Raw genomic sequence first — 16,532 nt, forward strand, 5'->3', positions numbered from 1 at the left:
CTCTTACTTTCACAAACATGAACTTTAACTATTTCCTGACTATGTTTCAACAAATTCAACTTTCCATTCACCTTGAACTGAATGTTGATGACCCAGGGTTAAAATGGACACCTGTAAAGGTGCATTCAGTCTATATTATGGGTTTTTGGTTTCTGAGAAAATGATATATTTTTTCTCATTGTTGCAATTTTCAATGTTTACAAATATGTTGTAGTCTTTTAGGAAACCCGAGCACTGTGCAAACTGTTCAATGAGGCACTGCAGTAATGGAATGGAGTGAATTCTGACCCATTATCTTTATTACCCCCATTAACCTTCCTAACCCAACCATTGTACTTGCTGGGTTCAGTATTTCTCCCCTCCCCTCCTCCTCCCCTCATCCTCCACTCCTCTTCCCCTCCTATTTGTTAATTTGCTTGATCCCTTTATAAGCTGTACTCAAACTCTTCATCTGCTTTCTTCCCCCCACATCCTCTCCTCTTCCTTTTCTCAAATCACCCTGCCCATCATGTCTGCACTTGTAATATGTAGGTTTGTGATACATGGGGAAAATTGTTCCATGGTATGTTTAGCTCTTAAAACTTCCTTTCGTGATTCATGGTTGTGGCTGCTTTGAATTACTTGTATAAAAGTTTACCTTTGCGGTCAGGTAAATCTTTTTAACCCTGTAGTACCTCACCAACCAACTTTGTGCCACATTCGATGTCCCTAACTCGTACCAAGTTTGATCAACTGGCTGGACTTGAAATATTTTGGGCTTCCTTAATCTTCAGTTCTACTTTGGTGATCTTTCAATTCCATGAGTCTTAACTTTTGTAAATCTATACAAATAAAAGTGTGTGTGTGTGTGTGTGTGTGTGTGTGTGTGTGTGTGTGTGTGTGTGTGTGTGTGTGTGTGTGTGTGTGTGTGTGTGTGTGTGTGTGTGTGTGTGTGTTCATAAAGTATTACATATTCTGTCTGTCTGTCTCTGTCTCTGTCTCTGTCTGTCTCTGTCTCTGTCTCTGTCTGTCTCTGTCTGTCTCTGTCTGTCTCTGTCTGTCTCTGTCTCTGTGTCTCTGTGTCTCTGTCTCTGTGTCTCTGTCTCTGTGTCTCTGTCTCTGTGTCTCTGTCTCTGTGTCTCTGTCTCTGTGTCTCTGTCTGTCTCTCTGTCTCTGTGTCTCTGTCTGTCTCTGTCTGTCTCTGTGTCTCTGTCTGTCTCTGTCTGTCTCTGTCTGTCTCTGTGTCTCTGTCTGTCTCTGTGTCTCTGTCTGTCTCTGTGTCTCTCTCTCTCTCTGTCCCATCCTTGCTCTACCCCCTCCCAATACAGTGCAGCACCCTCCTCCCACACCTCTCTCTGTCTCTGTCCAGGCGGTATGGTATTTATCTCCAGGCGGTCTTTGTCTTTGGACAGTTTGGCTCCGGGTGGTATTTATGATGGATGGGATTTTGTCTTCGGATAGCTTGGCTCCGGATATGTCCGAGCGGTGTTTGTCTCTGGACAGCTTGGCTCCGGATGTGTCCGGGTGGTGTTTGTCTCCAAATGTGTCTGGACGGGAGTTTGCCTCCGGATAGGACTTTGTCTTTGGATGTGTCCGAGCAATGTTTGTGTCTGGACGGCTTGGCTCTGGTTGCGTTTGGCAGGTTTTTTTTCTCCAGACGTGTCTGGGCAGTGTTTTTCTCCGGACCGTGTTTATAGTGTGACCGGTAGAAAATGGATTTCAGACGTAATTTTGTTTCCATCTTCACTGTTATTCTATGCAGAAGCATTTTGATGAGACAGTATGAATTGTAATTAACGCTCCAGCACACGTCTGCCTTCCCTTCTAGTTCGAGAGCCCAGTGACGTTTAATTAAAGTATTGAGCCTGAAAGGTTTCAATGTGTCATTTGATGGCCCATGGCATGAAAAACTAAATAAACCGTTTCTTGAGTTCGGCCTCCATGGCCTTCAAAGGTTTTAGGTCCCTGAAAAAGGCCCCTTTTGTACTTTTAATCAAACCATCGAGCATGAGAAAAACGAAAATTGAAATCATCGATTTATTGAACTGAAATCATGAAATGACAACTCAAGAATGAAAATACGCAGGCTTGGCTGAACAAGAAGGCCCCAAAAAGGGCCCCCAGTTTGTTTTGATAAAACTTTAAAGCACAAACTCCAAAGTGGTTTTAGAATACTCCTATAATGTCCAAATCATCAAAAACACCGCTCAAGAAAAAAATTACCTTGGCCCGTCGAGACAAGAAGGGCCCAAATTAGAGGAGGTGCTGAAAAAGGGCCCAAATCGGACACTTGAAAAGAACAAGCGTTTGCTGGCTTTTGAATGACGTAGATTTCAGAGCCTTATTCAAATCCTGAGGGCGGATTTGATCTGGGCCAGCGATCGTGTTGCGTACATCTTCAGCGCCGCGTCTTTCCCGTTCACAGTCTTTAATCCAAGGTCGTTCATGGGTGTCGAAGACGATATCGACCCTCGTGGATGGGTACGCACCAACAGCATGAATAATTGATTGTGATAACCCTCCATAAGTTGGTGGGAGGAGTCGGAGCTGGCAGTTACCATCAAGAGCTGGTGGACTTCCATGCTGTGATATTTTTTTGTTCAAGTACAGAGAAAGGGCGCTCTTTTCTGTGTGCATTATATTGTTCCGTCCGTTTTGCACATTGTGAGAGGTACTGGCATCAGAGGGTGAGAAAGCAGGTACTCTGGAGTCTCGATCGACTTTCTTTTGTGACGCGACAATGGCTATTCTGCCGAATATGTCTCTGGTACACCGAAGCTGTCCGACGGTGGGATTTTGCGCCCTTGGGTTCTTCGCTCCCTGATTTGAAAATGTCTTGAGTTGGTTTCTCTTGATTGGCTTCTCAAATTTGTCAGCATCTTTTGCGCATTCTTGGATGAATGAAATGTGTCGCTTGCGACCTTCATTAGCGATATTTCGAAGTGACTCAGTGATTTCAGACGTCACGCTTTTTCCCGTACTGACGTTGATCAGATCAAGAGTATCGAGTTTGAATGGGTATGCCGATGTCTGGATACTCTTCATCAGTTTCTGTAGATCGGTATTATCTTGCTGTATGCGGCTAGCAGACAGTTCCGCCTGTGCATCGTTTGTTCGTAGCATCCCGACCATATCGAATAAAACTTCGATGAGCGCGGCTCGAGTCCCTTTCGTAACGCTCCACTGGAGGCGCCCGCTGTAACTGTTGGTTGATGCCGTAAGTCCCGTCTGCCTTGAAGAAGCATCACAATTGACCGTCTGCTCGAAGGTCAGGTCTATGGGCAGTCGGCTGAACTGGTTCTCTGTTCTGCGACACGAAAACAGCCCTTGCCGTAGCATCTCCATCAGTCCAGGGTGTGTAAACTCGATATTCAGTAAATCAAGTTGATATTTCGTCATCCATCTTGAGTAATAGTGGCGGTTTGTGGCAAAGAATACGTCAGTCACATGTGTAATCACCCAGATGAACAGGTCAACGTCATTCGTGCGGACAGCTCTGTCCATGATTAGAAACAAATCCAGGTCGCCAATGTACTGCAACCAAAACTGCACGGTTTTGCCCAACTCGCCATCTAGTGTGCTCTGCACCAACTTCCCGTCCTCATCTGGTACTGCATTAATGACCCGAGATTCAGCCATGGTGTCCATTGACTGGGCGTTGGTCATATCCACAGAATGAATCCGAGTAACCAATTCGTCGAAGTTCTCGTACGTGGTCAGAAATTCTCTGAAGTGAAGAACGCGTAAGGCTAAGGCAAACATTGGGTGCAGACGTTTGCAGTGGTTGTAGTTGGTGCATTCGATGAAGCCACGTACTGAACCAGATGTAAGGACGTCTGCATCAACCAGGAGCTGTGGTCCTCCGGATTCACTGATTAGCTTTCCTATTTCTCTGAATAGACATATTGAGATATGGAAAACACCGAACAGGATGAATACATCATCAAATGTTGGGCTTTCAGTGGATTGGATTTTCAAAGCATTCTTTGCCACATGCCGCAAAACGCAAAAACGCAAAAAAATCTGAAAACCCACTCCGTGGGAGTACCTCCTGTGCAGCTTCCCTTCGCAGGGCAGCTCACCGGATGACGGGATTGGGGCAAAGCCTTCGGGACCCCCAATCTTTGATAGGAGGGAAACCACAAGGTAACATCCCTGGGTCAGATTGCGGGAGAGTGTGTCGGAGTGGTGCTGAGGTGTCGTCCACCAGACGGCGGTCTCCTTGGGTTAACCTGAGGCGGTCCCTTCGGGTGGGTGCCTGGAATGTCCTATCCCTAAGAGAGGATGATCACCTGTCTCTGTTATCATCTGAGCTCAAGCGTTTGGACATCGGGATTGCAGCTCTCTCTGAGGTTCGGAGACCGGATTGCGGCGAGATAATGGTGGGTGGTTACACCTACTATTGGTTTGGTCGCTCTGATGGTTACCATACCCAAGGAGTTGCTGTAGCTGTGTCCAATAAGCTGACCCCAATGATAATTGAGGTAACACCGGTCAACGAGCGTATTATGAGATTAAGGATTCGTCACTCCTTAGGTGTCATTTCCCTGGTCTCTGTCTATGCTCCGACTGAGGCGAGTGATCTCACCGTGAAGGATGCATTCTACGCCACGCTCGAGTCTGTGGTTGATCAGTGCCCCAGACGAGATACACTTCTAGTCTTGGGGGATTTCAATGCATCAACTGGAACTGATAGGGATGGTTATGAGGTGTGTGTTGGTCCCCATGGGTCAGGAACTATGAACCAGATTGGCACTAAGTTCCTTGACTTTGCAAGAAGTCATGGACTTCGGGTGGCTGGTTCATGGTTTCAGCGCCCACAAGCTCATCGCTGGACTTGGTATTCCAACGCTGGCGGTGTGGCAAAGGAGATTGACCATGTCCTCATTGACGGTCGTTGGAGGATGATCCAGAACTGCAGGGTCTACCGGAGTGCTCAGTTCCATCCCAGCCGAGGCTGGATGTTGCCAAGCTCAGGGATGAGAGAGTAGCTGAGGAGTTTGCGAACAGGCTGAGTGGACACTTGGGGGGTCTGGGTGCTTTGGGGGGTCCTGAAGAGTTGTGGAGTGCCTTCAAGACCACCATCCTTGATGTTGCCGGTGGATGCCTTGGAGCTCACCGCAGGGCAAAGAAGAATTTTGTCTCTCAAGGGACACTGGATACCATTGACCATTGACCAGAGTCGCAGGGCCAGGCTGAATGGCAGAGCTGAGCTGTTCAGGGAGCTGAGGCGTAAAACTGTACGTGCACTGAGGGTGGACAAGGAGGCCTATGTGCGAGGAATCTGTGAGGGGGTAGAGCATCACCTGTGGACAGGTGATTCTCGTCCCGCTTACAGGGGAATTCGCGCATTACGTTCATCCAAGCCCATCCCTCGGAGCACTACAGTTCGAGCAGAGAGTGGTAGGCTCTTGACAGAGGAGTCTGAAGTGAAGGCCCGCTGGGCCGGTTACTTTGAGCGGTTGTACCAGGCTGATCCCCCAACTGTCGAGTTGGACGTCAAGGGTGTTACAATCTCTGTTGCTGACCCTCGAATCAACTGTGGTCCACCTTCGCTTGTGGAAACACGGGCTGCGGTGAACCAGTTGAAACGGGGAAAAGCTCCAGGGATCTGTGGCATCCATGCTGAACTTCTCAAGGCTGGTGGAAATGCTGCACTCGTGTCGTTGCGTGCAGTTTTGTGCTCTGCCTGGAACACAGGCATCATCCCAACTGACTGGAAGAGGGGCCTTGTTGTCCCTCTCTGGAAAGGGAAGGGTGATCGCCAAGACTGCAACAACTACCGAGGGGTGACGCTGCTCTCAGTGCCGGGGAAGGTCTTTGCTCGGATAATTCTCGATAGGGTTCGCCACCATCTGCTTGAGCACCAGTGTCCAGAGCAGTCAGGCTTTACACCAAAGAGGTCAACGATTGACCGTATCCTTGCACTTCGTGTCCTCAGCGAACGCAGACGAGAGTTTCGGCAGGGGCTGCTTGCAGCCTATGTTGATCTCTGTAAAGCGTTCGATTCAGTGAATCGGGATGTCCTCTGGAGGATTCTTGGTCTTCGTGGGGTGCCACCAAAACTGATCGATCTGATGTCTGAACTCTACTCTGGTACTGAGAGTGCTGTGAAGTGTGGTGGTACCATCTCTGACTTATTTCCAGTTGTTACTGGAGTTGCCCCCACACTTTTCAGCACTTGTATGGACTGGATTCTAGGGAGGATGTCGGAGAGATCAAGTTGCGGTGTGTCATTTGGGAATGTCAAGATCTCGGACCTTGACTTTGCAGATGATGTAGTCATCTTTGCGGAGACTTTAGACATCCTCTTGGGGGCCCTCGAGGTGCTGAATGAGGAGTCGGAGCCGTTGGGATTACGGATTTCTTGGGTCAAAACTAAGATCCAGGCTTTCGGTGACATCTTGGATGCTGCTGTCCTGTCTGTGTCTGTTTGTGGTGAGGATGTTGAGGTCGTGGAGAGATTCACTTACCTTGGCAGTGATATTCATGTCTCTGCTGGCTGCGAGTCAGAGGTCACTAGACGTCTGGGTCGGGCCTGGGGAGTCATAGATTCACTGGATCATGGGGTGTGGCGCTGCCGGTACCTGTGTGGGAGGACGAAAGTCCGAGTCTTCAGGTCCATGGTACTTCCAGTCTTGCTCTATGGGTGCGAGACTTGGACTCTGACCAAGGATCTGAGATGGAGACTTAATTCCTTTGGTACCAGGTCTCTTCGGAGAATCCTTGGCTATCGCTGGTCGGATTTTGTGTCCAACGAGCGGTTGCTGAGAGAGACTCGGATGAGATTTGTTACCTGCATAGTCCGTGGGCGTCAGTTGCGGCTGTATGGACATGTGGCTCGTTTTCCTGACTCTGATCCTGCTCACCAGATTCTCTCAGCGAGGGAGTCTCATGAGTGGAGGAGGCCAGTGGGTCGACCACGTGCCTCATGGTTGCAACAGGTTGACCATCATCTCAAGGAGATGGGGATGGGCCTGGCATCTGCCTGGGGGATGGCCAGACGGAGGCCCCTGGAGTACTGGCGGAAAGTGGACGCAGCGACGCGCTGTTCTGGCACATGCTCCCATACCTGACCTGACCTTTGCCACATCCAAGTCGTAAGTCAGGACTCCATACCTCTGCCCGAGCTCGGCAGCGCATGCCTGTGTCACTTTGAGGGTCTGGACAACGACATCTTTGCTCGTCGGCGGCTCCAGAATGTTATTTTCATGTGGAGGACACGTTGTTTAAGGAGGTGGTAAACATAGAAACGACCCATGAAGCCGGCCCACATTGGAATATTTTCCATCTCGAGAGCATGTGCAGCCATCCAGATACAGTCCAACTTTCTAGCGTTTTAAGACTAATCAGCTAGACTAAATACACCCATGTTTTCGTACGTGAAGCGGTCCATGCGGTGTTTCTTCCGGTATGTCTCCAGTGCCGCACTTTGGACATTTACTTTGTCTTGGCCGCCGCTTGTGGGACGACACAGTGGGCATCGACTCCTCCGGAAACACTTCTCCAAGGGGTACTCCAATCCACGCGGGATTGGTTTGATAAAAGATACCCATGGTATCGTGCAATGTGTTTGCTCCAGAAAGGGTATGTACGACCTTGTCGTAATTATCAAACACCAGACCCGCCAGTTCATCCACCTCAGCTCCATCCGGGCGATTGAGCTTCCTGTCGAGAATGGAATACGCTAATTCGGTCTCCAGCTCCTCGGTTGCCGTGTAGTTGATACAGTATCCGAGCCGATTCAAGATGGTCAATACACGGCGACTTCTGGTGCATGACTTCAGCGCCATGGCGATCAGAATATGCCTGACAGGTTTCATGGTGGCCCCTGATACGATGAAGAGCGCATCTTGACTGGCGGCATTAGCTCGGCGTTTAACAGCTTCTGAATGTTTTTTGACATTGGGACCACCAAATAGGACCCTGTACAATGTCTCGACCAATTCAGGTGGATTACCTTCACCCTTTTTCAGTGAGTCAATTGTGAGCGGATCGGTGAGAGGCTCTTTCTTCACCGACTTCAGCGCCTTCCGCATCACTAAAGCGGCTTTCGTTCCCTGCCCTTCGGGTGATGACTTGAAATCGTAAACTGTTTCCACTGACGAATAATCAATGGCCGCGCTATGGACCATCACACCATATTTTTTGCTAGCTGATGAATTCATTATCAGTTGGCCTGCAAATCTCTTCTTCAGTACTTCGCCCCGAAGTTCTGATTCACAGTGATGTGATTTTTTTTTTTCAACTAAAATTCTTCACTTGGATCCAGATATCGATCGAAAATTGATTTCAGATGTTCCGGTCGTTTCCTTTGGATTACGTGTTCTTCGACGTATGCATATATTAATTCCAAGACATCCTTCGAGACTTGCTTTTCAGTAGGTATATCCTCCTCCATTGCGCTCACTCTGTCTGCGGCTTTATTTTTCTCGGATCGGCATGAATGATGGACGTACTTTGGCTTCTTTTGCAATCAGATCCACCCCTGAGATCTTCACCAAGACATTTTGCAGCTTGAGCATTGTTGATATATGTCGTATCTTCTTCTCGGCCTGTTTTGTCTCAATCCTACCCGGTTTCTCTTTACTACCATTTCGTCGGCATTTGATGTTCTTATTACAAAACAGACATTCGTCACCAAAAATACCAGCAGTGGACGTTGATGATGTTGGAGAAGTGACGCGACGTAACTGTATGTTGCGTTCGTCACTGACGTTTTGGTTGGTAATGGTAACTGGCAATTTCGATGATACGGCAGTGAAGTTTTTTTAACACTTGCTGTGATACCCGTCGGAATCTCACGGGAATTCTGGTAAACGTTCGACCACGCTACGATATTTGGATAAACTGAAGTTTTTCAGCAAGCGTCTGGAATTGGCTGAACTTCTTATCTCCTTCAATTTGTCGGGCATCAATTCTCGGATATTACCGCAGGATCCTGCAGGACACACAGGAATAATGCAGCGTGTCGGCGGGGTCGCCTCAGATGCTCCTCCTGGAAGACATATGTGGGACACTGTAAATCCTAGGGCAGGAAGTCGTGAAACGATCGCTACAAAGATACATATCCATTGGGCCTTATTTTTTTTTTTTGTATACCTTGTCGAGGCTCGTGTGAGAGCTAACACACAACGCACATCAAGGGGGGCATGAGACAGGAGGGGAGGGAGTGGGAAGGACAAAATAGTGGGGAACAGAGACATTTGGAGATCTGTGGAAGGGAGAGGGATGGGACGGGGAACATGGGGAATAGAAGATGGACATTACAGGGACTTTCAGGAAGGAAAGCAGGGAATTTGAAGGAGGTGGGCTTGGGTGGATTATCGGGGGTAGAAAAGATTGAGGATTTGGATGGGGGATGATAAGAGGTGGTGGTGAACAGCTGTTTTGAAAGCCTGGAGGGAAGAATGGGAATGAATAGAGTGAGGGAGTTTATTCCAAAGGCGGGAAAAAAGAGGAATGAAAGAGTGAAGATGAGCAATGATTCGTGATTGTGGTAGTTTTACCAGAAGTGGGTTGTTGGCGGACCTTGAGGGCCCTGCGGAAATGTGGTGGGGACAAATCGCAGAGAGAGGGGGTGAGGCTGGAGAGGAGACGGTAGAAGATAGAAAGACCACCGACCAACCTGCGGTGATTGAGTGAGAGGCCCAAAGACTCAGCTTCATTGCGGGAGATGCCGATGATCCTAAATGCCTTTGTTTCTACAGCGTGAAGTCGAGAAAGGTGGGAGGCAGGAGCACCAGCCCAGAGGGGAGAGCAGTACTCAATCAGGCTACGGACAAAAGCTTTGTAAGTGGTCAGGAGCTCAGGTGGGCCGAGGAAGGACTTGTCTGAAATATGAACATGAACTTGTAAACAAAACAATCAGACTGGAATTAAATTTATCTGTTCTTCAGAATGGTGTGGTATACCGGCTTACCTGATTGCGGAGTAACTGCAATGGATCCTTCGTTGTCTTTTTCCCCTTCTGTTTCCACTGAGCTCATTTCTGGCACCGGGTCTGTGAACGGCAGGTCACTGTCCGGAAGATGTTGTGTATTCCTGTCGTCACTCTGTGATGAAGATTCTGGCTGATCATTGTGGTCGTCATTATTGAACTCCTAGTAACTGGGATCCATTTGTTGTTCTGAACCCATGTTCGAGTGTCCAAACGCAGCACTACGAGTACGAAAATCTAATCCGATTCCTCCCCTTCACGAGACTTACACAGCGCTACACAGCACTACGAATATATTCTCAGTGCTGTGATGCACAGTTGGAGATAAAAGAGAAACTCGGTCTACTCTCAGGAATGAGAACTTTAAAAATACCACAAAAAATACCAAACTGCTGTTCTGAAAAAGTTTAGGTTAGTTTTGTTTTCTTATTTCCAATTGGGTGCCCCTTTTGGGCCCTTTTGGGCCCCTCTTGTTGAACCTAGCCTGTGTATTTTATTTGAGTTGTCATTTTAAGATTGCAGTACATACCCGATTCAGTCATTGAGCCCGTGCGCGTTCTTTTCAAGTGTCCGATTTGGGCCCTTTTTCAGCACCTCCTCTAATTTGGGCCCTTCTTGTCTTGACGGGCCAAGGTAATTTTTTCTTGAGCGGTGTTTTTGATGATTTGGACATTATAGGAGTATTTTAAGACCACTTTGGAGTTTGTGCTTTAAAGTTTTATTAAAACAAACTGGGGGCCCTTTTTGGGGCCTTCTTGTTCAGCCAAGCCTGCGTATTTTCATTCTTGAGTTGTCATTTCATGATTTCAGGTCAATAAATCGATGATTTCAATTTTCGTTTTTCTCGTGCTCGATAGTTTGATTAAAAGTACAAAAGGGGCCTTTTTCAGGGACCTAAAACCTTTGAAGGCCACGGTGGCCGAACTCAAGAAACGGTTTATTTTTTTTTTTTCATGCCATGGGCCATCATGACACCTTGAAACCTTTCGTGCTCAATACTTTAATTAAACGTCACTGGGCTCTCACACTATTCCTCTCACAGTCTTTCCTTCCCCACCCCTCCTCACTCCCCCTCTCTTCCTCATCTCTCTCCTCCACCACTTTCATTCTCCATGCCCCCCCCCTTCCCTTTAATATACCTGTCAGCGAAGCAACAGGTGTTATTTGCTGGTATCAAATATATCTGGACAAGAGCCTGAAGTGGTCGCTCGGTGTCATATTGTAAGTTTGATATTCTTTCTCTCCAACAGGATTATTTTGGGGAAGTGTCAGACACAGTGCTGAAAGACCAGGTGGTGCTGGTGTATGAACTCCTGGAGGAGATGCTGGATAATGGTTTCCCACTCGCAACCGAGTCGAACATTCTTCATGAGCTCATCCGACCACCCACCGTCCTGCGCTCCGTCGTCAATGCCGTCACCGGTGAGTTTAATAAATAAATGAGGTTAAACTGTGTGAAGACTGCTCAATCGAACGTCATCAACTACGATACGACTCTCGGCATGCTATCAAAGCTCGATGGAAAATAAACAAGAATTGAAACCATAAATACGATGAAGCGTTTATGAATTTCTATTGTTCATTTTGTTTTTGGATAAATGCAAATTTATAATTTAAAAGGAGCCATTCGTCCGTGCATCCAGGTTCCACCTATTGGTTGGATAGTTCGCCTGACTCCATCCACAATTTCTGTACTGCAGCTGCCATTTTGGCGCTTACTGCAACGTGAAGTCAAAGACCTCTTCGAAGCTGTCAAATTCACAATCGCCATGCCCTCCCTATAAGTTTTCCCTGCAGTGTAAAACTAACAAAGCGATAGTTAAAAGGATTTTGAGCCGAAAGGTATCACAGGCCTTGTGAAGATAGGGCTCGGCGATCGAGGCAGCATTCTGTTGTTTATGCACTGCCCAAGTAACTCTGTGGCATTCTCAGTCTCAAGCAGTGATTTTACTGCCACGGTTACGCCCTTGCTGTTATTTGACCATTTTATCTTAAAATTGTGAGTTACACGGGCAACAATAACGGTTTCTGTGAAGTCGTTGACGGCATGAGAGGAGAGTACAAAGCATTAAATATTCCGCTGTTTTGATGTGTGAGTACCCGTTTGCTTTTATGAGCGGGAAGAGGGTGAGGAGGTGGGGTAAAGATGGGATGGATTTGGAAGGGGGGTTGAGGACTTCCAGTGGGAGAGGAGGGGGGCTAAGGAGTTGTGGAGCGAGGGGACTGAGGAGTTGGGTGGGGGTGGGGGGTAGGTTGTTGAGTCAGGAAAGGGTATTAAGGCATGAAGTGGGGAGAGGATTGATGCCTTAGGGTTGGGGGTGGGGGGGCAGTGAGTGTAAAGGACAAAGTTGTGAGGGGTGATTTGAGACTTTGGGGGGCTGGACTTTCAGTGGGGGGGTTGAGTTTTCTGAATTGCATGTGTAAGTTTACTCACAGTACAGGTGTGTGTGTGTGTGTGTGTGTGTGTGTGTGTGTGTGTGTGTGTGTGTGTGTGTGTGTGTGTGTGTGTGTGTGTGTGTGTGTGTCAGTCACTGGAAAGGGGGGGGGTGTGGGTGATACAGTCACTTGATGGGTAATGTGCTTTAAGTATGTAATAAATTTACTGTGCCATCATTAAGATTACTTCTTTCCATTCCACGTTAATGTTTTCCTTGAACTCCCAGTGGATCCATTGCCTTCCATTGTTGTTTTCCCACACTAACCTTTTCCCCTAAAAATAATATTTTTGTCAATCTGTGACTGTCATTCTGTTGCATTGAAAGGAAGCAATAAATGACTCATTGCTTTAACAAGGGTATTATCTCATGAGCACAATCGAAGGTCTCCACCAGTGCACTCATCATTTGGCATTTAAAAATAATTTCCTCTCCAATGTTTAAAACTAAAGGACCCTGGACTGTGGTGGTGGTGGTGGTGGTGGTGGTGGTGGTATGTTTGTGTACTTTTGGTCTTTCTGGTGGTAAGGGCTGTGTCTCGTGCAAGCAGGAAGGAGTCTGACTGATTTATAAGTCTCAGGTCTATGCTGCAAACCTGTGTCTACCCGCTTCCCCCCTCCTTTTTATTATAAACCCCCATATCCATTGTCATTGTGCTGTTTGTGCCAGGAGAAGTGGTGGTTCTGCACTGAGTCGGTCACGTGGAACAGATCGCTCTGCCATGTGCTGTTATGGTTAGGGTTAGGTGCGTGGCCGCCCTGCATTTGTTCAGGAGGAGCTGGAGTGAGTGAGAAGAGGAAGTGTCATTTTGGAACTGGGTTGTCGTGTTGTGGCCCGGGGTTCGGTGGTGATTAAACGACCACGAGGGGGAGCAATAGGGTCGTCTCCACCAAACACCCCAGAATTTAGGTCGTGACTCTCGGATAAGTCCGAAAGGTCACGGGTCCCTTAGCGGACCGTGGTCGCCAATATTTTGGTGGGGTAGGGTTAATTGCCTAATTTCAATATACCCAAGTACCCACGTCATCAAATTACCGGGGAACTCGCCCTCGACGGACTCTGTCGAACCGGGTTGCTCTCGCGACCTCGGTCCGGTGTAACCGAGTGGAATTATCAAAGTCCGTCAGTCCAAACGACAACTTACGGCACACGGCCTCCCTAATTCCCAATACACACCGTGCTGGGTCAATGGTAGAAACGACAGGCAACGAACTGGAACATTTAACAATTGGGGGTTTATTTATAATGGGGGCAATAATCGGGAAGGGAGACACAGAGCAAAGTTACAACCGAATATCAGGCAGGCAATGTACAATGAAAAGAAAACACTTAAACAATTCTACCAAACAGATTTGGCCGCGCACACACACACACACACACACACACACACACACACACACACACACACACACACACACACACACACACACACACACACACACACACACACACACACACACACACACACACACACACACACACACACACACACACACACACACACACTGGACCCCGTGGGTCTTTATTCGGCCCCTCAGCTCGAGAGGGAAGGCGAGCTGGGGGAACAGAGCCTGGCCTCGTGTGGTCACACCGGACTCCAACCCACCACGGTGGGACTCTAACCCATGTCCCGAAATCCACGGACCCACGACCCTGGCTGCTCGGCCACCACCACCACGAGGAGCCACCGCAAAGGGCCGCAGACCACGTTCGCAGACCAAGCCACGACGCCCGACCAAAAGCGATGGCCACGATCACAGCAGTACTCTGGTCCTGACAACCACTTCACCCTTCCCTTTGGACGGGGCAAACACTTCATCTGGCTGGGGCGGAGCCAGCCCTGAAGAGATGAGCCTCCTGATTGGACGGGGCGTCTCAGGGGGGGGGGAGGGGTGTCGGGGCGTTTCGGAGGCCCCCCCCCGAAGAGGCTCTGCAGTAGTTCCCGGCACTCTGGCCTCCCATTGGCTGGAGGAAACGCTCCATGTCCTTCCTCGGAGCGGAGCCTTGATCTGATGCGATGGAGGCTCCGCCCACGCCTTCAGCCTAAAACACGTGGGCAATGGAGTTGGTGGTTGGAAGAAGTGAAGGGGATTTGTTGTAAAAAAACTAACTATAAAGTAACTTCGCAGCGCACATGTAATTCCCATTAGACATAGGGGATGGGACCCTAACTATAACACATACTTATCGAAATAACTGAACTGCGGGAATTGCTGACCGTCTGTGTACAGGAGGCTGCCAGATTCATAACAGAAGGAGGTGGGAGAATGACACCAAACTGAGAGGAAGCATATGCAGATGCTGCACTTGTGGAGATTGATGCTGAACAAAGAGTAATCTTATGTGGGTAACAGATGCTCCTGGCCTGTTCGTGCGCCTCTGTTTGCCAGCATCGTCTCATGACGACGGCAAGCTGCAGGTTACCCTGGCAAGGAGGCGAAATCCCACCAGCTAAGTCTTACTCCATCCTTGTACGTACAAAATCCTGACATCAGAGCCTTCTACCCCGTACCACCCTCTGCTTGTTCTATTCCCCTGTGAACTCATCTGACAGGATGGCCTGGAGGTACTCACACTTACTGGACCTCTAAGCTGCCTAGCCTGGGTTTGAATCCCGACCAAGCTATAAACCGTTGTCCCGGTGTTTCACAGGCAGGGCAATTCATCAATGCGTGTGTCGTCCATCAGATGGACATTAAACAGGGTGTTCCGTCGGGAAATTAGTTGGGAGACGTTAAAGATCCCACGGTGTCCTTTGCGATGAGTAGGTGAGCTATCGCTGACACCATGGCCAAATTCAGAGTTCCTACCCTCACTTATCGAGGGCATTGCATCAGCAATAGTCACACCCTCAGCCTCAGGTAATGATGCTATCCCATCGCCTTGTCCTGCTTACAAAAGAAGACAACTCATCTGCCCCTCTTGGGTCCTCTGACCATATTCTTCACAAAGTACATACGTATTTAGTTGTTGTGAGGGAGTAACCTCAATACGGTTGAACATGGCTGTTTGGATAGGCCAATTAGCAAGAATTGCAACCTCTCACAAAAGGATGGCACCACTAGCTCCACAACATCTGATATTGATTTAGTCTGGGAATTCTTTCACAAAAGCCTCTGTCTCTCTCTGTCTCTGTCTCTCTCTGTGTCTCTCACATGCATCAGTTTATCCCATCCCCTGTGCAGCTATTCTATTGGCCTGTTGAAAAGAATCCTGCAGCAATGCAGTCAGTCAAGCACGTTACTTTCTCATTGATGGAAGACAAATCTGATTCAGGCCAACTTTCGGTCATAATGTAAGACTCACAACGGATGTGTATCCACCCGAAGAGAAGTCTCATGGCTGAACTCTCAAACTGGTCTCCTTCCTCAGGGTCTTGGTGGTACTTTGTTTAGTCTATCTTTGGTGTATACTCCTCCTCTATCTCCTTTTTCATCTCAATCGGCATCACAGTCGGCTCTCCTCGACAAATATCAGAATCTCTTGCACCCAACCCATCATGATTGGTCTCCATCTTTCTGCTCTCCATGCCCACTGTTGATTGGACTCTGTCCTCAACCAAAAAGGGAGAGAGGGTTCTGTCCAGTCTCAACCCTGCTTTGGCAATGGGTCCCAGATTGCATCAGTGCCCATGTTCTCAAATCCTGCTCTGCTGCTCATGCTTTTCCTCTGTTTGCGTTCATCAGCCTGTCTTTCTCCTTTTGCCACCTCCCATCTACCTCGAAGTGAGCAAACCACTCCTGGTCACAAGAGTGGTACAAAAAGCGAACCTCTCATCTATGCACAAGTAAGTTTACTTCCAATTATAAGCAACATACTGGAATATATTATTGCTGCTGACATTGTCTTTCCTGTTTTCAAACAGCCTGATCTTTGACCAATAGTTTGGATTTCGTCCCGATCACTCAACTTGAGACACGCTGCTGTTCCTCTCTGAACAACGGTCAGAGACCTAAAATCTCAAACATGAGGTCAGGACCATCTCTCTGGACATGTGTTCGTCATTCAACAGAGTCAAGCATCCTGATTTGTTGCCTGCAACATGCAAGGCTGTGTTCTTCAGATCAGACTCGGTGGTCTCATGTCTCATGGTTGGAGCATCTGCTCTGAGTCTGAGAGGTCAGCGATTCAAACCCTGGCTGAGTCCTGCCAAATGCTTCAAGAATGGTACATGCTGC

General features: G+C 48.2%; 1 protein-coding gene across 1 annotated transcript in view; it reads left to right on the top strand.

Moving 5' to 3' along the window:
- LOC147021978 (AP-3 complex subunit mu-2-like) overlaps nucleotides 1-16,532 on the top strand; it is a 43,489-nt gene that overhangs the window by 4,611 nt on the left and 22,346 nt on the right. Inside the window, exon 3 of the mRNA XM_085892473.1 lies at nucleotides 11,170-11,341. Coding sequence (XP_085748599.1) covers nucleotides 11,170-11,341 — 172 coding nt within the window. The remainder of the gene's footprint in view (nucleotides 1-11,169; nucleotides 11,342-16,532) is intronic.

The sequence above is a fragment of the Eptatretus burgeri genome, chromosome 8 (genome assembly GCF_056783735.1).
Source record: "Eptatretus burgeri isolate ZD-2024b chromosome 8, Ebu_testis_v1, whole genome shotgun sequence".
NCBI classification, from domain to species: Eukaryota; Metazoa; Chordata; class Myxini; order Myxiniformes; family Myxinidae; genus Eptatretus; species Eptatretus burgeri.